The sequence below is a fragment of the Entelurus aequoreus genome, linkage group LG25 (genome assembly GCF_033978785.1).
Source record: "Entelurus aequoreus isolate RoL-2023_Sb linkage group LG25, RoL_Eaeq_v1.1, whole genome shotgun sequence".
Taxonomy (NCBI): domain Eukaryota; kingdom Metazoa; phylum Chordata; class Actinopteri; order Syngnathiformes; family Syngnathidae; genus Entelurus; species Entelurus aequoreus.
In genome coordinates, this window is record NC_084755.1 from 8,937,787 (window position 1) to 8,962,020 (window position 24,234).

At 39.9% G+C, this 24,234-nt stretch overlaps 2 protein-coding genes across 4 annotated transcripts in view; one reads left to right on the top strand and one right to left on the bottom strand.

Moving 5' to 3' along the window:
• Positions 1 to 24,234, top strand: part of LOC133642583 (parvalbumin-2-like) — a 109,161-nt gene that overhangs the window by 30,932 nt on the left and 53,995 nt on the right. The window lies entirely within an intron of this gene.
• Positions 173 to 24,234, bottom strand: part of lmtk2 (lemur tyrosine kinase 2) — a 41,360-nt gene continuing 17,298 nt past the window's right edge. For 2 of the 3 annotated variants that reach the window (XM_062036854.1, XM_062036853.1), the window contains exons 7-14: positions 18,580 to 18,710; positions 17,046 to 17,130; positions 16,494 to 16,615; positions 15,794 to 15,943; positions 8,804 to 11,627; positions 8,596 to 8,728; positions 4,610 to 4,832; positions 173 to 1,718 (exon numbers count right to left, since the gene is read on the bottom strand). In XM_062036854.1, the coding sequence (XP_061892838.1) occupies positions 1,694 to 1,718; positions 4,610 to 4,832; positions 8,596 to 8,728; positions 8,804 to 11,627; positions 15,794 to 15,943; positions 16,494 to 16,615; positions 17,046 to 17,130; positions 18,580 to 18,710 (3,693 nt within the window). In that variant the 3' untranslated portion in view covers positions 173 to 1,693. Of the gene's footprint in view, positions 1,723 to 4,609; positions 4,833 to 8,595; positions 8,729 to 8,803; positions 11,628 to 15,793; positions 15,944 to 16,493; positions 16,616 to 17,045; positions 17,131 to 18,579; positions 18,711 to 24,234 lie in introns of all 3 variants that reach the window. The other variant, XM_062036852.1, reaches the window with a different exon arrangement.

Genomic DNA, 24,234 nt, shown 5'->3' on the forward strand with positions numbered 1-24,234 from the left:
AATGTGATATTTGGTTATATTCTGCAGCTGAAAAACTTAAAATATTAGAAGCCTATTATGAAGAGGTTATCAATCTTTATTGCAGACCTTAAGATCCATTAAACATATAAAAACACAATACAAAACATTAATTTAGATAATTTAGTTAGATTCAACACGACAGACTCCGCACTAGAAGTTCATTTGCATTTATTTTCATATTAAACAGTGTTATTATAAACATTTCAATGACACTAACGCATGATCCATGTAAAACAAGTAAAAATATCACCTTTTTTTTTCTTCTTCTTCCAAAATCAAAGGACAGCGTGAATCCATAATTATTTATTTTACCACTATGATATGTTGTCGTGATCGTCTCGGCTTGCGCTCACAAAGAAACGTCCTTAACTACTCACACGCTGGTCATATCCCTCCCATTTGCAGACAAAACAAAAGAAAATATTTATTATACACGTCAGTACACTTTTTAAGTTACATTTGTCAAATGTGCAAGATTAAGCAAATGTGTCGTCCTTAAATAAACCTCAAACTGTGAGGACAGTGTCGTCTTAATAGGTCAAAATCCTTAAGATGGAGTCGTTAAAGGAGTACAGTTAGAACCGTATTACCCAGTTTTTACTGCTCGACTCACACACCCACACACGCTCCTGTACAGTCACTGAGATGATTGACAGCCTGCTAAAGGAAACACAAGAAGTGGTACAAATCCCCTCTGAGGTTCTTTGGGTAGCAAAATTCAACGGAATGACAAAATGTCACTGAACAGCCTAATAATTATTCTACAACAAATAGAAATGAAAATATAATTTAAAACAAGGAGAGGTTGAAATGAAAATAAAAGCAAACCAAAAAAAAAAAGTCTATTAAAATGCATTAAAAACAGAAGTACAACTTCATTAAAAAATTTAAGTTAAAACTAAACAAAAAGGAAAAAATCATTAAAAACAAATAAAATTTTTTTTTAAATAAATCAAATTCCCTAATTAAAACAAGCTTTGTGTTATAATGTCCAAAAAGTTGATAAATGCTGCAGTGATTCTTGTTTAGTGTGTGTTGCTATCTTTAATGACCAAAAAGCTGCTCGTGTTATTACAAAGTCATTGCACTCTTTTATACAAACTGACGTCTTCATTTCAACATGAGAGTGAAGTTTGCTAGTGTGACATTAAAAATGGACACTTCCACTCCAGCTCCCCCAAAGAAGTAGAAAACTATTTTAGTCCTGGCAGTTGTCCGACAGTACGTTTCATGTGTGACTGCCACATCCTGCATGGGAGGGGGAGGAGGGAAAAAGGTGCAGAGTGAGACCTCTGTACAGATCCAGTCTTTGTTGGCAAGTGTGTTTTAGGGGGCGAGATGCTACACAAACAAGTTGTTCTCCAACCAGGAGACACGGCAACGCACCATCAAGAAGGAAAGTCAACTAAAACAAAACAAAAAAGGCGGAAGAATGAGTGACTAAGTAATTATTCAAAGAGCTTATTCCTATTTGGCTGGAGTCTACTTTAACAAAATAGATGTATTCTTGTTGGGTGACAGTAATGAAGCAGCCAAGTAGAGGTGATGGGAATAGGCTCCGCCTCCCTGGTGGTGGACGTCATGGTGGTGTTCACCATGGTCACACATTATAAATGTACTTTGCCCTTTTTCCATCTGTTACCTTCCACAAAGTGCAAGTGTTGATTGTTGCTTAGTCTTTTTCTCCATCTTCACTGCTTCCTGCCAGCAACAAAACAACAACACAGTTACACACCACACCTCTTTTTAGGGACCAATGTCCCTTTGGGACAGAGGACCCTATTGAATTTCTAGCATTTTATTATTATTATTAGGCACCGAGTCCCTTTGGGACAGAGGACCCTATTGAATTTCTAGCATTTTATTATTAGGGACCGAGTCCCTTTGGGACAGAGGACCCTATTGAATTTCTAGCATTTTATTATTAGGGACCGAGTCCCTTTGGGACAGAGGACCCTATTGAATTTCTAGCATTTTATTATTAGGGACCGAGTCCCTTTGGGACAGAGGACCCTATTGAATTTCTAGCATTTTATTATTAGGGACCGAGTCTCTTTGGGACAGAGGACCCTATTGAATTTCTAGCATTTTATTATTATTATTATTAGGGACCGAGTCCCTTTGGGACAGAATACCCTATTGAATTTCTAGCATTTTATTATTATTAGGGACCGAGTCCCTTTGGGACAGAGGACCCTATTGAGTTTCTAGCATTTTATTATTAGGGACCGAGTCCCTTTGGGACAGAGGACCCTATTGAATTTCTAGCATTTTATTTTTAGGGACCGAGTCCCTTTGGGACAGAGGACCCTATTGAATTTCTAGCATTTTATTATTAGGGACCGAGTCTCTTTGGGACAGAGGACCCTATTGAATTTCTAGCATTTTATTATTATTTGGGACAGAGGACCCTATTGAATTTCTAGCATTTTATTATTATTATTATTAGGCACCGAGTCCCTTTGGGACAGAGAACCCTATTGAATTTCTAGCATTTTATTATTATTATTAGGGTCCGCATGTACTAATTCAGTTCTTTTCCAAATTAAAAACATTTAAATGGAAGCAAATAATGATGAAATACATTTATGTGCAGCCCTGCTCTGACAACTCTGTTTAAATGTGGTAATTGTTATATAATAGTGTTTGAAATAATCATGTAGGCAAAGTTCCAAGACTGTTGATAACATTCTTAAATGTGTGGCCCATCATACACTTCTTGCATCAAGTAGCTGCCAACATTTGCTCTTTGCAATCCAGCAGATCTCCCTGCACCCCCTCACTCCCCACCCCTTTATGCCCCATATTAGCAAGTGACTGACCGCATAGTTTATAATTACATTTGTTTTATTGCAACTGCATTGAAATGCTTCAAATTAGACAAGAGAACTTAGTGTTTTTCTGATACCAATATTTTGGTACCGGTACCAAAATTATTTGGATACTTTTCGGTACTTTGATACTTTTCTAAATAAAGGGCACCACAAAAAATGGCATTATTGGCTTTATTTTAACAAAAAATCTTAGGGTACATTAAACATATGTTTATTATTGCAAATTTGTCCTTAAATAAAATAGTGAACATACTAGACAACTTGTCTTTTAGTAGTAAGTAAGCAAACAAAGACTCCTAATTAGTCTGCTGACATATGCAGTAACATATTGTGTCAACATTAGAAAAAGCAGTAGAAAATGAATGATTAATCTACTTGTTCATTTACTTTCTTTCTCTTTTAACATGTTCTATCTACACTTCTGTTCAAATGTAATAATCACTTATTCTTCTGTTGTTTGATACTTTACATTAGTTTTGGATGATACCACACATTTAGGTATCAATCCGATGCCAAGTAGTTACAGGATCATACATTGGTAGGGATGTCCGATAATATCGGCAGGCCGATATTATCGGCCGATAAATGCGTTAAAATGTAATATCGGAAATTATCGGTATCGGGTTGTTGTTTTTTTTAATCGGTATCGTTTTTTGTTTTTTTTATTAAATCAACATAAAAAACACAAGATACACTTACAATTAATGCACCAACCCAAAAAACCTCCCTCCTCATTTACACAAAAGGGTTGTTTCTTTCTGTTATTAATATTCTGGTTCCTACATTATATATCAATACAGTCTGCAAGGGATACAGTCCGTAAGCACACATGATTGTGCGTGCTGCTGGTCCACTAATAATACTAACCTTTAACAGTTAATGTTACTCATTTTCATTAATTACTAGTTTTCTATGTAACTGTTTTTATATTGTTTTACTTTCTTTTTTATTCAAGAAAATGTTTTTAATTGATTTATCTTATTTTATTTTATAATTTTTTTTTTAAAGTACCTTATTTTCACCATACCTGGTTGTCCAAATTAGACATAATAATGTGTTAATTCCACGACTGTATATATCGGTTGATATCGGTATCAGTAATTAAAGAGTTGGACAATATCGGAATATCGGATATCGGCAAAAAGCCATTATCGGACATCCCTATACATTGGTCATATTCAAAGTCCTCATGTGTCCAGGGACATATTTCCTGACTTTATAAACATAATATACATTTTTAAAAAACTAAAGAAGATGTTGTGATGCCAAAAAAATATCGATGTAATCATAGTAGTATCGACTAGATACACTGCTGTACTTGGTATCATTACAGTGGATGTCAATCTATCAGCACGTCGAGAAGATCTTGGTTTGCCTCGTTAGAGGTGAAAGTTGCGGCGGGACAATTTGTGACCACAACCTATTTATTCGCCGGACACAGGCGGTTTTCTAGAAGTAAACGTGACAATTGGGACGGCGTGGCGCGGTTGGGAGAGTGGCCGTGCCAGCAACCTGAGGGTTCCTGGTTCGATCCCCAGCTTCTACCAACCAAGTCACATCCCTTGTGTCCTAGGGAAAGACACTTCACCCTTGCTCCTGATGGGTGGTGGTTAGTGCCGTGCATGTGTGTGTGAATGGGTGAATGTGGAAATAGTGTCAAAGAGCTTTGAGTACCTTGAAGGTAGAAAAGTGCTATACAAGTATAACCCATTCACCATTCACCATGGAGTGAGTGAGTGTGGTGGAAGTGCAACTTGCCTCCTTGTTCCATGTCTGAGTCTGTGAGGTGTGTGAGGGAGAAGCTGGCGATGCTGGCAGGTGAGATGGAGAAGCGGGAGTAGTTGGACGAGCCGCTCCAGAGGGACGCCGTGGTGAGGGGCGGGGGGGCCGAGATGCCCTTTGACGCCATGTCTGTGTGTGACTTGGAGGGGAAGGCAGGCGTGGAGGGAAAGTCGTCATCCCACTCAAAGCCGCCACCTGCAGCGTAACGAGAGCAGTTTAAACACACGTCTTATATTATTGGTTGAAACTTGTATTAGTAGATTGCACAGTACAGTACATATTCCGTACAATTGACCACTAAATGGTAACACCCCAATAAGTTTTTCAACTTGTTTAAGTCGGGGTCCACGTTAATCAATTCATGGTACAAATATATAATACAGTCATCACACAAGTTAATCATCAGAGTATATACATTGAATTATTTACAATTAACTCACAAAAATGGCAGCTCCCTAAAGACTGCCATCAAAACATATTACTTTTAGGCTTGAAATCAGATTTTTGGGATTTTACGCTTTAAAAAAGTTGATATATTTACATTCGCGCCACACACAGAAGTGTAAAATACTTAGTAGAGATGGCCGATAAATGCTTTAAAATGTGATATCGGAAATTATCGGTATCAGTTTCAAAAAGTAAAATTCATGACTTTTTAAAACACTGCTCTAAGGAGCCAATAAACCTTAAAGGCACTGCCTTTGCGTGCCGGCTTAATCACATGATATCTATGGCTTTTCACACACACAAGTGAATGCAAGCATACTTGGTCAACAGCCATACAGGTCACACGGAGGGTGGCCGTATAAACAACTTTAACACAGTTACAAATATGCACCACACTGTGAACCCACACCAAACAAGAATGACAAACACATTTCGGGAGAACATCCGCACCGTAACACAACAGAACAAATACCCAGAACCCCTTGCAGCACTAACGCTACAAGATACACCCCCCGAAACTCCCTACCACCTCAACCCCGCCCACCTCAACCTCCTCATGCTCTCTCAGGGAGAGCATGTCCCAAATTCCAAGCTGCTGTTTTGAGGCATGTTGAAAAAAAATAATGCACTTTGTGACTTCAATAATAAATATGGCAGTGCCATGTTGGCATTTTTTTCCATAACTTGAGTTGATTTATTTTTTTAACCTTGTTACATTGTTTAATGCATCTAGCGGGGCATCACAACAAAATTAGGCATAATAATGTGTTAATTCCACGACTGTATATATCGGTATCGGTTGATATCGGAATCGGTACTTAAGAGTTGGACAATATCGGCAAAAAAGCCATTATCAGACATCTCTAATACTCAGCATTTCAAACCTCAAAAGCAACACACACTCATCACACTAGCAAAGACCTTTGCAGAAAAAAGTAAAAAGGTGAGAAAAGTTGCTGCTTGCAAACTTTTGGAGAAAAGTAGCATCATCTGGCGGACAAATAACTTAAATTTGACAAAAGGAGCACTAACCATAAATTATTGAGGCACGTTATTACCGAACATATTGCTGGGTATTGTGGCCAAACAGCTACATTTTTGCTTCTGTCTGACATCACATGGACAAAGATAAGACCTTCTGGAGGAAAGTTCTGTGGTCAGATGAAACAAAAATTGAGCTGTTTGGCCACAATACCCAGCAATATGTTTGGAGGAGAAAAGGTGAGGCCTTTAATACCAGGAACACCATGCCTACCGTCAAGCATGGTGGTGGTAGTATTATGCTCTGGGCCTGTTTTGCTGCCAATGGAACTGGTGCTTTACAGAGAGTAAATGGGACAATGAAAAAGGAGGATTACCTCCAAATTCTTCAGGACAACCTAAAATCATCAGCCCGGAGGTTGGGTCTTGGGCGCAATTGGGTGTTCCAACAGGACAATGACCCCAAACACACGTCAAAAGTCGTAAATGAATGGCTAAATCAGACTAGAAATAAGGTTTTAGAATGGCCTTCCCAAAGTCCTAACTTAAACGTGTGGACAATGCTGAAGAAACAAGTCCAACAAATTTAGCTGAACTGCACCAATTTTGTCAAGAGGAGTGGTCAAAAATTCCAGCAGAAGCTTGTGGATGGCTACCAAAGCGCCTTATTGCAGTGAAACGTGCCAAGGGACATGTAAGCAAATATTAACATTGCTGTATGTATACTTTTGACCCAGCACATTTGCTCACATTTCCAGTAGACCCATAATAAATTCATAAAAGAACCAAACTTCATGAATGTTTTTTGTGACCAACAAGTATGTGCTCCAATCACTCTATCACAAAAAATTAGAGTTGTATAAATGACTGGAAACTCAAGACATTATGTTCTTTACAAGTGTTTGTAAACTTTTGACCATGACTGTACATCACAAGTCTTGTCTTTTTTAAATGATTATTATTAACGACAGCAAAATAAGTCAGTGAGGCCAAAAAAAAAATCGGCAATCAAGAAGGTGATCAACACTTTTGAATTCAACAAATTATTTTAACCTCACTGATCAGCTTCTGTAAAAGTGTAAATGTTAATTTATCCATGTCTTTCATCTTTCCTATATATGTTGCATTGTTTAATTTAAGTAATTGTTGCTACATTCAAAAATATTTATGTTCATGTTTTTGGGCATTTAAATATTTACATTATTTTTTGATCCATCGTTCAGAAAGTTACATTTTGGGATTAATTACCACAACCAATGTTAACACTGAGTGTGAACATTTGTAACAATGACAAATATCAGTATTTGGGATGTCCGATAATGGCTTTTTGCCGATATGCGATATTCCGATATTGTCCAACTCTTTAATTACCGATACCAAGCAATACCGATATCAATCGATACCGATATATACAGTCGTGGAATTAACACATTATTATGCCTAATTTGGACAACCAGGTATGGTGAAGATAAGGTCCTTTTTTTAAAAAATAATAAAATAAATCAAAAACATTTTCTTGAATAAAAAAGAAAGTAAAACAATATAAAAACAGTTACATAGAAACTAGTAGTTAATGAAAATGAGTACAATTAAGTGTTAAAGGTTAGTACTATTAGTGGACCAGCAGCACGCACAATCATGTGTGCTTACGGACTGTATCCCTTGCAGACTGTATTGATATATATTGATATATACTGTAGGAACCAGAATATTAATAACAGAAAGAAACAACCCTTTTGTGTGAATGAGTGTGAATGGGGGAGGGAGGTTTTTGGGGTTGGTGCACTAATTGTAAGTGTATCTTGTGTTTTTTATGTTGATTTAATTAAGAAACAAACAAAACAACAACAAAAAACGATACCGATAAAAAAAACGATACCGATAATTTCCGATATTACATTTTAAAGCATTTATCGGAGATCTCTAATCAGTATGTATTAAAAACCCAGATGTACACTACCGTTCAAAAGTTTGGGGTCACCCAAACAATTTTGTGGAATAGCCTTCATTTCTAACAACAAGAATAGACTGTCGAGTTTCAGATGAAAGTTCTCTTTTTCTGGCCATTTTGAACGTTTAATTAACCCCACAAATGTGATGCTCCAGAAACTCAATCTGCTCAAAGGAAGGTCAGTTTTGTAGCTTCTGTAACGAGCTAAACTGTTTTCAGATGTGTGAACATGATTGCACAAGGGTTTTCTAATCATCAATTAGCCTTCTGAGCCAATGAGCAAACACATTGTACCATTAGAACACTGGAGTGATAGTTGCTGGAAATGGGCCTCTATACACCTATGTAGATATTGCACCAAAAACCAGACATTTGCAGCTAGAATAGTCATTTACCACATTAGCAATGTATAGAGTGTATTTCTTTAAAGTTAAGATTAGTTTAAAGTTATCTTCATTGAAAAGTACAGTGCTTTTCCTTCAAAAAAAAGGACATTTCAATGTGACCCCAAACTTTTGAACGGTAGTGTATAAACTATAAGTATAAAAATGTCCATAGGACGTTCAAGGTCAAAGGTACCTTCTTCATCCGTGGAGCTTTCAGAGTTGGCAAAGCGATTCAGGTAACTAGAACTTGGCACCGGGTGGCTGAACTGTGGTGTGTGGTTGTCAGAACCTGAGGTGTGGTCACCCAGTTCCTTGGTGGGGGTCTCCTACAAATCAGAAGGTTATAGTTAGGCCTATCACATCTCAAATCCGCATTAGCAGCAGAAAGACAAGAAGTGCACCTGGTCAAACAGGTAGACGGTGACGTCATCAAAGAAGGACACGGCTCTTCTGGTGGTGTCGGTGTGAGAAGTCGGGGATGGTGCCTGGATGCTGAGGGTGGATGGTTTCAACAAGCTCCTCAAATTCTTTGAATCGCTGTCGTCGGAGATAATGAGCGGCACCGTGTGCACGCCATCGTCCTCGCTGTCCGAGCTGGAGCTGTGCAGCTGGTAGGCGTGGGCGTCTTCATCGGAGTCGTCGCTGTTCTCGTTCTCCTCGTCCGCGTCGCCTCCGTCTTCTAGGCCGTCCAAACCCGAGCCGTCTCGCCTGCCCAGGTAACGTCCCTCCATGTCCGGCTCTTTTATTTTGTGGCCCTCACCGGCGTAGGTCCTGGTTAGCTTAGCATGAACGCCAACCTCAACGGACGGGAGTGGAACGGATGGTTTAGTTTGGTCCGGATCACGGAAAGAGTCAGATTCATCTCCAACCGGAGTGGACCAGTTGATGGACTCCTTGATATTTGCATACACCTCCGGGAGTGGATCTTTTTCCACATCGCCCTGCGCTTGGAGGGCAGCAGAACCATCCTGCAGTGATAACAGAGACTCCAAACTAGGTTCCAGAGGTCTGACGAGTTGAGGATCATCTGTAGAATTCCTCAGCGATGTGACATCCATGTTCGTTTCTTCACATTTCTTCTCAGGCTCTGATTCGTTGTCTGAGAAGTAGGCGGAGTCTCTGTAGTTGCTGTTCATGAGCGGTTCGTCGGCAAGAACGACATGGGCGTCTTCGTTCAGATTCTCGCCGGGAGAGTCCAGAGTGCCCTCGGCTTCAGAGATGATGATCTCTGGCGGAACCAGATTTGTCATTACGGCAGCTTCTTCCGTTTCTTTTGTCTTCTGGCCCACATTTAAGACATCTTTTGCAGGAGACATGTCTTTTTCATCATTCGGCTGAGAGTTCCACTCAGGAGACTCCAGGTTCTCTGTCTCATAGCCACTGTCAGATATTTTGTACGGGGGTTGGAGTTTGTGCTGATCTCCGAGCCTGTGGATGTCTAAGGAGTCCAAGGAGTCTGGTGTCTCTGCTGAATGGTCCACACTTGGCAGAGTGGTGCATATGCTGTCCTCTAGTAAACTGTCTTGGCTAATCTGGTCTAAAGACGGACCAGAGACTAACAGAGAAGGTTGTCCATTACCATCAGTGAATGATTCTTCGTGGTCAGACATTGTTGTTTTCATGTCCATGTCTGCATCATCATTGAGTTCACTCAACAGGTCGTTGCTAGTTAGCTCATCAACATGTCCGCTGTCTGAAACGGACGCCTGGACATGCCACTCGTCAGGTAGAAGTCGGTGACTGCCATCGTTTGGAGTTCCAATGTCACAGTCAAGGCTAGAAAGTTTGGCATCTGTGCACGAAAGGTCTGCAGTGGCACTTTCACAGAACATAGGAATGTGATCATCAGTCTGACGAACAAGCAGATCAAATCTCTCCGAGGTAGAATCCAAGTCTCTACCAGAGGTTTGGAGCAGAGTGAGGTCCTCAGTGGAAGAACTGTTTCTAACTGGCAGCTGGTTGCTTGTGTCGTCTTCTGACATAACAGTAATGGAAGGCACCAGTGTTTCTTTTTCTACCCGGAACGGATTGTGTGGCCCAAAATTTGTACTGGATGAGTCATATAGTTCTTTTCCTGGGGATGTGCTACACCACGCAGGTTTTGAGTTAGTATCTGCTGTGTTTAAGCTGCCATATATGTCCGGGTTGTCCCAAGAACTCATCCTGAAGGTATCTTCAGGTTCATGGACTACACCAGGTAATAGAAAATTCTGAAACCTACCTTCTTTCATTAGATTATGTTCCTTAAGAAACATAAAATTCTCTGCCAGCTTTTCATTATTTAGAAGCCTCCCCCCATTACCGCTGTCCTCCTCAAACGAGTCCTCCTCCAGAGTGCGGTAGGTGTCTTCCGGACATCCCCCTAAAAAAGAATTATGTGCATTCAAAGGAGTATTACTACAGAAAGGGTTCCCGGTGTTCTCTGGAAGCTCCACAAAATCCTGCCTCCAAGAAACAGAGTCCTCCTGCTGCTTGGATTCTCCCTCAGTGAAAATGTTAGCGTGGTATGGACTGTCATTTTCCAGAGAGGACCAGATGTGACTGTCTGGCAAATAGGAATCCTTGGAGTCAATACTGTGGTGAAAAAAGTCCGCCTCAGTGCTGGATTCATCTAGACGAACATCTTGAAGGACAACAAAGTCCTGTTGGCATGAAGTGAAGTCTGTGGTTTGAGTGCTTTCTCCTGCTTGTTCTTCTAATTGTATGTAATAAGTGTTGTCATTAGATGGCTTCTGGGCATCGAACACCGGCACGATCCCAGGTATCCTCGAAGGACTGTTCCCACTACCTGCCAGTGCTGATCTGGCAACAGGATCTGGGTAGTTGGCCTGGATGTCTTCAGTGGAAACAGGAAAAAACATGCTTTGGTAATTGACCGTGGTGTCCGCGCCTGAATGAGAATGGCTGCCGTCATAGTGGTCATGCTTGGCCGCTTCCCAAACGTACTCAAAACTGAGTCCTTTGCTCGTCTCGGTGACAGTTAGCACCTCGTCGATGTCTTGCTGCAGGGAGTCGTCGCTGAACTGTTCCAAGATGGGGAATGAGGAGTGGCTGACGGTGGTCTGCCGTGTGGAAACATTAGGCTTGAGGGCATCCCAGCGTTGATCAAAGTCATCTTCTATGTCCCTTTGGCCTTGCATCCGCAGGTAGACGAGTAAGCGGTGCACCTCCTCTGCTGTGGCCCGCTTGTCTGGAGAGAGCCAGCAGAACTGCAGGACCTCGTACCTGCAAGGGAAGAAAAATGCGTCACTCCTCAAACAAGAAGAATATCATACACTACCATAAATTCAAGACTATAAGCCGCTACTTTTTTCCTACATTTTGAAAAACAAGGGAAGGAAAATGCGTCACTCCTCAAAGAAGAAGAATATCATACACTACCATAAATTCAAGACTATAAGCCGCTACTTTTTTCCTACATTTTGAATTCTGTGGCTTACAAAATGGTGCGGCTAATTTATGGATTTTTCTTTGCTGATGGCCATAATGCAATAGTTTAAAAAAACAAACACACTAATAAGGTGTGTTATTGTTTGTGCTGTGGCGCCATTGTGGGGCCAGTTTGCCCACTGGAGGTGCTGCAGTGAAATTCCATTTAGTCCTTTTGTTAGAATAATTATATTTAAGTTATCACACAACTTTTATGCTTAAAGGCTGTTGCTCTAGTTATTATCTATTGTGCTCAAGCTGTACTTTTTCTTTTCGTGCAAAGGCACACAACTTGTTATCTTCCACTGCAAGTTAGGAGTTGCCTCGCCGCAGATGTTTCTGTCTGCTAACAGCCAAGGATGAACCTCAAGCACCTCAACAGCAGGCAGACAAAGCAGAGACAGGGCGCAATCACAAGGCCCCCAGCACATTTCCGTTCTGAATAATCACGTATTGTGCGTACTGAGCTGCTTGCATAATGTGTGACCCCTCCCTTTAGAAGCAGCCTCAGCGATGTAACTAGGGAACTCCTGAATAAAAAGGGGGCGCATGGGCTGTTCCTCAGAGCGTAGGGTGAGACTGTAACTGAGTGTGCAGCTCCATGCGTTCTCCTCATGAGCAAAATTTAACTCTGTCTCTGCCTGATTCCTTGCTTCTTGTTCTGTTTAATAGATAGTTCGGTGCTTAAACCTGACACCTTTCAACCGGATGTAGAATTGCTGTCCAGTCTTTTAGCCGTCCATAGCTTTTTTAATCCTACGGATTCTACATTCATCACTCCAAGCAACGTTTTATAAGTTTTACAATATAACTTAAACAGTTTATACTTAATAAATCGTCCCTTATGTGATGCCTGTATGAGTGTTTTCATGCATATTTGCACGCGCTATCGCAAAGTAATTAAGGTAGCGTCGTTAGCATTAGCTGATATGCTAACATTTTTGCAAGTGTTTGTGTTAGTATTAACTTACAACAGCATTCTTTTTGTATTTTTTGAGTTTCACAAATTCCACAGTAATTTCACCAAGATGTCACCGTGTTCAGATAGTGTTTTTAAAAGCAATGGAAATTATGTTTTGAGTAAAGAACAACAGCCTTCCAGCTTGTATTCTTAGGTTTTTTCAATTAAGAGGAGAAAACCATAACTTACGGGGATATTGATTTTTGAAATAGGTAAAGTAAGAAGGATTATAAAATACAAATGTATTTCAGTTTTAAAAGTTAAATGGTAGAACAAGTTTAGTGATGAGTTGAAGACATGTAGTTCTTTATTAAGGTTTAAGAAAGCCTTGAAAGGTGAAATAATTGAAACTTATAAAATATAGTAACAACTACTTTCATCCCATTCCCATTGATTTTTTGAACGGTGATGTTCCAGGTAATCTTATTTTCAGTGAAGGTATTGGATAGGCAAATATAAGCTTTGGTTTCAGCCTATTCCTTTTTCGGTCATTCTTTTTATTTTATTTTTGTGTGTAAATGTGTATGATTGTTAAATATGTATAATCTGTGCTGTTAAACTGATCACACAAAATGGTTGATGGTTGATTATATGACCGAAATGAACTTATTTCATAACAGAAACAAAAAGCTTAGTTGTAGTTGTGCAGGAAAGCCAAGTGCTTTATTCAACACAGCTGGTGCTATTCGTTAGCATCAAGAACATATCCTTAATAGTATTAATAAACTACATGAATAAATCTCTCGTAGGCTCATATATATATATATGGAATCTTGATATCATTAGCAAACAATGGTGAACAACAGGGACATCTATAGCTAATTAAAGGTGCTGTTTGCAACTCCTTCACAGTAACATTTTTCAAAGCAAAAACTATAACAAAAACACCACCAGCTAGCTTATGTTAATACCATTAGTGGTTTAACAGGTCAGATTTCTTGAAAAATTGTCTATATTTTCCCAAATTACAAAGTTTATGTAATAAAACATTTTTACCGACCCGAATAAAATGGTTGGTGTCACTCACCCGATCTCGTCAACACATACGCGCAGGGAGCGTTTTCACGCATACAAAAACAGTTTAAGAGACGCGACGAACAATTTGCAGTCATGTTGTTGTTATGATAACATATACATTCATTGACAGCTAATGCTAACTATCCATATTTAACAGTTAAATGTAATGATTGTAGTCAATTCGAGGAGGTGAGAGAGATTGACGTCATTAGAGGGCGACAGTGGTGTGTAGTTAAAGTAATTAGAATAAGGGACGCTCGTTCCAAAAGAGTACAAGTTGCTGTGTTTTTTGTCTCCCAAGAGAGTGCTTTCAACACCCTACACCTCGAATGCTACACTAAGAACACCTAAAGCTAATACTCGTGCATGTGTTAAATATGTACGTCATTACGTAGGAGAAGCCGCGAGAGGGCGGGATGTACTGTAAAATATAGAGCTGTCCGATAATGGCTTTTTTGCCGATATCCGATATTGTCCAACTCTTAATTACCGATATCAACCGATACCGATATATACAGTCGTGGAATTAACACATTATTATGCCTAATTTTGTTGTGATGCCCCGCTGGATGCATTAAACAATGTAACAAGGTTTTCCAAAATAGAGAACAACTTCAACTCAAGTTATGGAAAAAAGTGCTAACATGGCACTGCCATATTTATTATTAAAGTCACAAAGTGCTTTTTTTTTTTTAACATGCCTCAAAACAGCAGCTTGGAATTTGGGACATGCTCTCCCTGAGATAATCCTGATACCCACTACAACTATGGGAAATACTATACTTTGACTTTCACAAAGTGCATTATTTTTTCATTTTTTTTAAACATTCCTCAAAACAACAGCTACAAAAACAATGAAGGCACACAGCTTCAGTCCAGAGTATACTAGAGTGATAAAGTAAACAATAACATAGTCCTCATTTAGTGCAAGACTGCCTGGCATACTGTATAACAGGGAATTATAAACTGGGCTCACATCCATCTTCCGCTTGTATTCATCGTGTACCTCCTTATGATTCTTGAAGAGGTGGGAGATTTAATTGCTCGTATTAAAGTTCCTCCTCGCATAACCAACTTTTTGCAGCCATTGCAAATTGCCAGTTTTTTATCCGTCAGAGACACTTTAAAATAATCCCAAACCATAGACATGGTGTCTAGTCAGTCACCGAGCGAGCTCGCTTGTTAGCCACGGCTACAGCACCGGCAAAAACACACTCTTGTTGTTGTTATGCTGCGCTCGCGGCGGTTTGATGAGGTCATCAAGCGTCGCCAGTAAACCTCTCATGCTGCAGTCAACTCCTGTGTTGTGTGTGGGAGAGGGGAGGGGAGGGGCTGCTGACTGGGAGACGCAACTGCACAGTACTGCTCCCTACGTCCGTGTTTTACCGGATATGTACCGCTCCGTACAGCGGCGTTTTAAAAAGTCATTCATTTTACTTTTTGAAACTGATACCGATTTACCATATCTGATATACCATTTTAAGCATTTATCGGACATCTCTAGTAAAATACATTGGAAAGTTGTTGCCCTCCAAGCATCTGTGTAAGCGATGCAAACAGCCCCTTTAAGTATGAACTTTACACCACAAAAACAACTGGAGACATGATTTGTAGATAAGACTAATATTTGTAGCAGGAAATCAACTGTAAACAAACTTTTTCTAATTAGTGTCAAGATCGCAGCAGCACGGCACTCGTTATGTCAATCAAATGTATTATGCACGAATAAGTCTAACTTTGTCTTTCACCGGTTAGTTCTTAATTTGTGGACCCCTGCAGATGTAAAGACATGATGTCCCTCCAATTGTTTCTCCTCTAAGTACCGTAAGTGTCAAATTAAATGGCATGATTAAATGTGGAATGGCATCTACTAGGACAAAGGACTCATGATTTGTAAAAAAAAACATCTTTTTCAAGCGATATTGTCAACACCTCACATAGGATAGTAAACTGAAATGTATAAATATACGTTCCGTGAACTCACCATCTGTCCGAATAGGGAAGCTCCAGCTGTGGCTTAAAGAGTTTGACTTGCTGCTCCTTGATCACATGATTGAGAACCTCCCGGTCAGACAGGTGTGGATATGGTTGCGCGGCATTCTCCAAAAGTTCCCACAAAGTGACCCCCAAGGCCCTACAAAACCACAATAAGATAGTTAAGAAATAGTTGTTGGTAAAGTAAAGCTATGCAACACACTATCCTTTGCTGACCTCTAGTGGTTGAACTTTTTCAATGCCTTTACATGCAACTAAGTGGATTTTAATGCAAACAGCCGTCAGTGTCAAAACACTCCATGCCTGCTAATCGGTCCATCAAGTGGACTGAGATGCACTGAATGACTGACGCAACATGTAGGGCTACCAGGTGCCAAACTTAAACCATTACCTAATGAAGAGCCAAGTAGCTCTTTACAAGGGGAACATTTTGACATGTCTTTATTCAGACAGACTCTTGTAACAAGAACTACCTTGCGTAACACCACAATTTATGAGCGGGAAGCATTTGGCCAAGGAGTCTGTCTAGAGTACAGGGCAGTGCAGACAGTGAGAAATGACACAGACTGCTCTTGACCCTCCCATGAGAACTATACAGTATTCACAGTGTAACATAATGTTTCTTGATGTCATTGGAATTGACCCACAGTCACAGAAAGACACGCCAGTGAGAAATATTCTGTACCTACCAAACATTGCTGGGCTTCGTATGCTCCATAGTGACCACACCCCCGTGGCGCTCACCCACAAGTTCAGGAGCCAACCAGCGGAGTGGCGCGAATACATCGTCCTCTGTGATGATGTAATCCTCCTATAGTGACAAGGGACAATAATCAGAGCAGGACTTCGCAACCAGCATATCACTCAAAAGAGAGTTTATTAGCCCGCAGAAGTGATTTATGTTCTGGTGCAGGCGTTGCACGCTCACTCTCGACTAGCCAACCTCTACAGAAATAGACTCACCGGGTGACCTTATCTTACGAGTATTAAATTCAAAGTGACACATCAGCAGAATCTAAGGACTGCTGCAGACAGGAGGGCAGTGGCACCGTTAGCGCAGCTTGTCATGTCACCACAGAACTATACAATTGATATTTATTTTTCTAGTATCTTTTTTGCATATACAACTAAACCACCATCAACGTCAGGATAGAATATTTAACTATTTTTTTGAGCACTTTCCAGAAAACATGGCAACAGTCGGTCATTTGACATTGGAAACAGTCTAGTTTCTTACTCACTTTATACGCATAAGGCCCAATTCCATAGTCTCCCACTTTGACAGTGAGATCGGTCGTGAGGTAGCAGTTCCTCAGAGCTAAATCACTGAAACAGAAACATGCGTACGACAGACACGTTAGATAAATCTTGACTTGTGCATTGGCTTTTAAACCGTACAAACTAAAATAATACAAGAACAAAAAGTGAATAAGACTCTACAGGCTTAGGTCTTTCGCCCTGCAACAAGACATACACAGGGGCTATTCCTGACTCATGCATACAGTAGCAGGATATTCTTTATTGAGAGAAATACAGTCTGTAAAAAACTATTTACGTTATCACCAGGAGAGGTCAATGTACAACACTTTGTTGCTCTCCGTCTATCTGTGTGCATTCACAAAATTCACATATGGTAAAAGGTATTTTGACAGGGAAGCACTAGGGTAACATTTAGATCCTGCACTCTCCTAATGACAAACTGCTGACACGTGTGTTCTTGTGTGCACTTGGCTCAGCTAGTGTGTCAAAGCCAGTGAAACCTCTAAGATAGATGGTTATTTATTTTAAACCCCTCTTGTCCGTGATCCTCTGCAGTTGGCCGCGTTCCCAACACTGGGAACCCCAGCAGGAAGTGGGTCCTAAATGTTAACCCTAAAAGGCAAGTTGGCGGTATAGCTGCAAAAAATGTTATCACTGGAAAACTGCACAGTTCTGAAAATAATGCCATTTATCTGCTTAAATACATTAAATACAAACCCATATGAATGTGTCTTTGGCTTGGGATTCGAAACAAATCCAATATTATTTGCAGCACAGCACAGGCACTAATGTTTGCTGTCTAAATATGTACAGGATTTCACACTCAAATACTTCACTTGTAGGAACCCCTTTAAGTTGTAACAAGGATTAAAACACAATTAAAGAAAAAAAAAAAAAAAGTGGCTATCCTTTTACATGCAAAGAGCAGAATCATCATATGCCTCCTGGCAGCAGACAGCTGACACTGTGGCAATGCATCAGAGCTGTGTAATTGGAGTCCCCGGAGCTTATTCCGAGCATGCAAATAGAGCTGATGAGCTGAACATCGTATGTTACCATGAGCCGCTAGTTCGCGACACCCCCTCCCACCCGCCGTGTTCCCTGCTGCTTGCTGGCGGCCAGGCACGCAGTGCTCACTACGGCAAAAGAAACGCCACCTCTCCTCTGGGCAAACCTTTTTTGGAGAACACCGGTAGTGACGCTCTCAAGCAGCATATATTGTGGTTATGAGCTAATTGACATCGGACATAATGTCACCCAATATATGCACTAAAGTAGGACCATATTTTAGGATGAATCTTATACTTTATACAATCTAAAAGAAAGCATTGATCAATCAACATAAAAAACATTAGTAATGGAAGTCATCAAGTAAAGCATGCATAACTAATGGGTGTAGCAAAATGCTACACCGTGTTTATGTCCTCTCTGCATTGAATAGCAAGCTGCATTCTCCCAAAGGCTGCGCTAAGCCAGTCTGATGCCAGTGAGGTTTGCATGTTTTGGAAGTGCTACCTGTGCAGGAAGTTGTATTTGTGAAGGTGAGTGAGACCGGCGGCAATTTCGCAGGCCATCCTTTGCAGCTGGAGCATCTCAGCACTTCTGAATGTCCAGTCCTGCTGTGACAGATAGCCTCGCAAATCCCCCTGCAAACACACACACATACGATGTCAACATGTTGCGCACATCTGTGCACATTAAGTGGAACTTTCTAGAGAGAAGTTGCATTGCTGTAACTGATGGCATATCTTAGCTGGATACAGTGTGCAGAGGCTGCCACATGGGGGCAGTAACTTAATCAGTTTCCTCCTCTCAACTTTACGGAGCTGTGGTAACTTAATTTAGTGTGATCCTACTGGACAGTCCAGATTTAACGGGCTTACAAGTGAAGGGGGGAAAAGGAAGACGCCCCATGAGGGAAAACACCAAACCATCAGTCACACATCATTAGTTCAGCAGCTGGCCCATCACTGATGTCAATCAAAAGTTTATTGGGGGTATTATGTTTATCTTCATCGAGATCCAGGAATTACACGGGCCTTTGTGGTTGGACCGGGTCCTTGTGGGCTTACAACACTGACAGTTTACAAACTACAGAAGGTTATGGCCTGTATCTATGGTTCAACAATGCATAGCAGAGTGCAGATAATAGTTTCTTTCTTCCTTCCTTTCAGCCACAATGTATTTAAGAACATTACGCCACAATTCATGTGCAGCGAAGGCGATTAGAGAGCAGCGCAAATCTCCCCAAGGAATGAGTTAAGAACATACCAAGTACAGGCTGTCCACACACTAGTCATGGGGAGCTTTTGTTACCAATGCCCTAGCACGTGCTGTTACCGAGGGCGGGCTAGTGCATGAGCGCGTTTACGAGGGGGTTCCCTCTCAGCAGCCCTCTTTAGGAATTGAGGAAGCATTGGGGGATGAAGACCGGTCAGTGGATCTCACAGCACAGTCTAATGTAATAGAACGATGGTATGTAAACATGTCCTAAAATGCAATGGAGGGGTGATAAGTACTCTGGTTCTCGGATCTCGCAAGCTGGCTTTCTCCACTACGGGACAAAATCCCTTGACGATACACACCATCACAAGTGTGTCATATGTCGCGAAAGGTCATATTTTATTTGATGCTTATTGTCAACATACATTTCCAGCAGAATGCATTGTGCATAGTGAAAAATTAATTTGAAAAAATGAAGAAGTGTCCCCTGTAGGTTGTGTTCAACATTTTTTGAAAGACATCACAGATATTCTCAAAGTTTTATAGTTATTAGACAAATGGTTAACGATAGATGGCCAATTAGTTACCGGTAAGTCACACCCTGCCCTTTTAAAATGTCTAAAGACATGTATTTTGTGGTGATTCATTTCAGTGGGTGTTCTGTAGAGTGCCTTGAGCGCATTAGGTGTCCTTATTTTGGCCACACGAATAAATTGTGTTGACATATTAAACGGTATAGTGAGAAGGGACCACGAAAGACACACGTGGAGACACATTCCCATGTTAAGTGCATGTTAAGTGTGAACAGACATACTTAAAAACGATGCCATTTGTGATCAGAGCCCTGAGTAGTATGTCGAAGCTGAGTTGGGGTTTACAGTTTTTTTTTAATGAGTGTCTGGGTTTTCTTCGGGCACTCTGGCTTCCTCCCACATTCCAAAAATATGCATGTTAGGTTAATTGGAGACTCTCAATTGTTCCATATGTATGAATGTAAGTGTGAATGGTTGTTTTTCTATACATGTGTCTTAACTGGACATCTTTATGTGCTCGACGCCTCAATCATTGGTATGTGTTCATCTACAAAACCATTCTGGGTATCACTCCATCTTATCTATCTTGTCTTTTAACAAAGAAACAAGGAAGTCACAATCTTCGTTCAATGAATGTTCTGCAATTTCTCATCCCCAAAGTAAGAACTGAACTGGGCAAGAAAGCATTTAGGTTTTTCAGCACCGAAGGCTTGGAAAAACCTACAATCAAATATTCAACTTCAAACCTTTGTTACATTAAATGAGTTTAAAGCTTCTGTGAAATGACTGCAGTCTACCTTGTATGTATGCACATGTGTTATGTGAGCAAGTTTTAATGTTGTAAATTTGATGTTTTAAGTGTTGTTCACTGTTTTTAATGTAACATTGCTGCTGCCCTCTGGGCCAGGTCTCCCTTGGAAAAGAGATCTTTGATCTCAATGGGATTTTTACCTGAAGGCTAAATGAAAAAAAATTACAAAAAATTGTTGTCAGCCTGTCTATGAGCTGGTCCATTATACATTAGCATTAAGCTAGCGGCATAAGAGCCAACCTTCATATTGTATAAATGTATTGCTTTTTTCCAAATTGTGTTATTGTATGTGCACTTCATCTCTATATTTACGTCCTTTACTTTGTGTGCTTAGTTTTCATTGTGGAGAACAATAAATCAGAATCACCACCTCAAGTATTTTTTTCCATCTCTAATTAAAACGTCTGTTTTACATATTTGGCAAACTAAATTCCAACATTTAGGGAGGGCAGAATACAGAGGAGCCTATGTTACATTTTACATTAGACAGCAACAATTGAAAAAAATTAGCAAAACAATATAAGAAAAAATATGTTATAAGTAATAACTAATAACAGATTTGTTTTTAAATACATACAGACATAGTTTTTTGGTCTGTTTAAAGATAATATATGCATCATCAGAGATTAAATTAATCATGACGTCATATGTATGATGATGTCATATCGGCCGTGCCCCCACCGCCGTATGTATATTAGCAATCTGGGGGGAAATCCTGTAAGAGATGTTCAGTGCCATGGAACTCCCTGCACTTTTAGTTTTTGTTTATTTGTATTTACTTCTTTTGATGATTGTAATGGTATTATTCTGAATTTTGACGCCAATATGTCACTTTTACTGTAAATGAACATCAGCTCCAAATATCAGTTATTGGCCTCCTTCACTACCAATTATCAGTATCGGCCCTGAAGAAAAACAAAGATTGAGCTCTAAAGCTGAGTCTTGCAGTCTTGATTACTTTGACTCAAACATGCAAACAAACAAAGCTCCGGGAAGCAGTCCTCACAGAAGAGCTTGAATGGATGTATGGTAAGTGATACGCTCTGGGTGTATATTTATTCATGACGCCTCCTCAGCAGCTGATTAAGACTAGAGAGGGGGTTAAATAACATGAGTGAGTGAGCGTAAACATGGGGGCATCTAAAAATGTGTTTTTAATTACGGTCCATTCCAGTTATTTGATAAAAGTCATCAGTATGTTAGTACAATAACTTGATATATCAAAAGCATTTAAATCACCCTCCAATTAACAACATCTAAAAATGGGATCTTAATTCAGCGTTTCCCATAAACTGCCAAGATACCTGTGCCGGTGGGGGCGTGGTTATGGGCGTGGTCACCATGACATCGAGTAATTTGCATAATTTACTACAATGATATGATTTTCTCTAAAAAGGCTAAAAAAATGTATACTTACTAATTAATAATAACAGTTTTGTTTTAAACGTCCATCCATCCATCCATCCATCCATTTTACAATATAATTACAACACTTTATGTACATATTTATATACAGATTTGAACAATAAGTTATTCACTGAAATATATTTATTAATTGTGGTTCTTACAAAAAATATATCTTATAAAATATAAAAGCTAAAATGTCTCTTAAAGCTCTGCCCCTTTAATTAGTGCATACTAAATCATTTAACTTTAGCCTACTACTACAACAATATTATTTACCAGCAACATAAAGTGAAACAGAGGCAGAGGTGTCCTGCCACAGTCAGTAACAAATAAACAGAAAACAGTAGTGGTCAAATACAAATAAGGCAACAAGAGAAGTATCCTACACTTCTCTTTTGTAAAGTAAATCTGAACAGCCTATATGGGCATCTACATCAACTATATGATTTGCCTGAGAAGCTGGACAGGACAAAAAAATAAAAAATAAAAAATTATTATTATTATTTTTTTATTATTTGTGGCGGACGTAATTATTTCGTGGCGGGCCGCCACAAATAAATGAATGTGTGGGAAACACTGTAATTACTGTCCATTGCAGTCATTTCATAAAAGTCATCAGTATGTTAGTACAATTACTTGATCGATTAAAAGCATTTAAATCACCCTTCAATTAACGAAGGCAATAAGGGTTTAAGGAAAGCAAAAGTCGGCCAGCTCCTGTCATACCCTCTGAACCAACTCTATACCACCATCAAGCAGGATATGTGTACTTTAGAGCAGGGGTGTCAATCATCATGCTTCTTTATTTTGTTATCTAAAACGGACAGGGTTTAATAGTTATTGTGGAGTTGTTTTTAGTCATGTAAAATTGAAACAAATGCTAATTTTGGTGGTGTGTCGTGTGACACCCTAGTGCAGTGTTTTTCAACCTTTTTTGAGCCAAGGCACATTTTTTGCGTTGAAAAAATCCGGAGGCACACCACCAGCAGAAATAATTAAAAAACGAAACTCAGTTGACAGTAAAAAGTCCTCGTCGCAATTGTTGGATATGACTTTAAAGCATAACCAACCATGCATCAAATACAGCTCTTATCTCAAAGTAGGTGTACTGTCACCACCTGTCAATCACGCCGTGACTTATTTTGAGTTGTTTGCCGTTTTCCTGTGTGTAGTGTTTTAGTTCTTGTCTTGCGCTCCTATTTTGGTGGCTATTTGTCTTATTTTTTTATTTTCCTGCAGCAGTTTCATGTCTTCCTTTGAGCGATATTTCCCACACCTACTTTGTTTTAGCAATTATGGATATTTCAGTTGTTTTTATCCTTCTTTGTGGGGACATTGTTGATTGTCATGTCATGTTCGGATGTACATTGTGGACGCCATCTTTGCTCTACAGTAAGTCTTTGCTGTTGTCCAGCATTCTGTTTTTGTTTACTTTGTAGCCAGTTCAGTTTTACTTTCGTTCTGCACAGCCTTCCCTAAGCTTCCATGCCTTTTCTTAGGGGCACTCACCTTTTATTTATTTTTGGTTTAAGCGTTAGACACGTTTTTACCTGCACGCTGCCTCCTGCTGTTTCCGACATCTATAAAGCAATTAGCTACCGGATGCCACCTACTGATATGGAAGAGTATTACACGGTAACTCTGCCGAGCTCTAAACAGCACCGACACTCAACAACAACACATCATTTGCAGACTATAATTACTAGTTTGCAAAAAATATTTTTAACCCACATAGGTGAAATTAGATAATCTCTCACGGCACACTAGTGGTTGAAAAACCCTGCCCTAGTGCAATGCATCTTATTAACACCACTGTGTCCACTGTTATTGTTTAAATTACATAACATGTATATGTGGTGGTAATGCTACAGTATATTATTTGCTGAAGTTTGCCATGCAAACCAGATGCACATTCCTTAACATACGGTCAGATAAAATACCTACCTGGGCTGAATCTGGCCCGTGGGCCGGGAGTTAGACACCTGTGCTTTTGAGGCTGTCACTCAGTATGTGGTATGTGACATTCTGTGGCCCAGCACCAGTTGCCTAATGTATTTTGACGTCTAAAATGCTTTGAGTCAGGGTTACCAGGCATGGGTGATACGGGACGGAAAAACCGTCATCAATCACCGGGCCTGTCAAGGAGAAACGTCACCGTATGTCGTCTTTTGGGGATTCACCTTGTCAAGTGTGGAG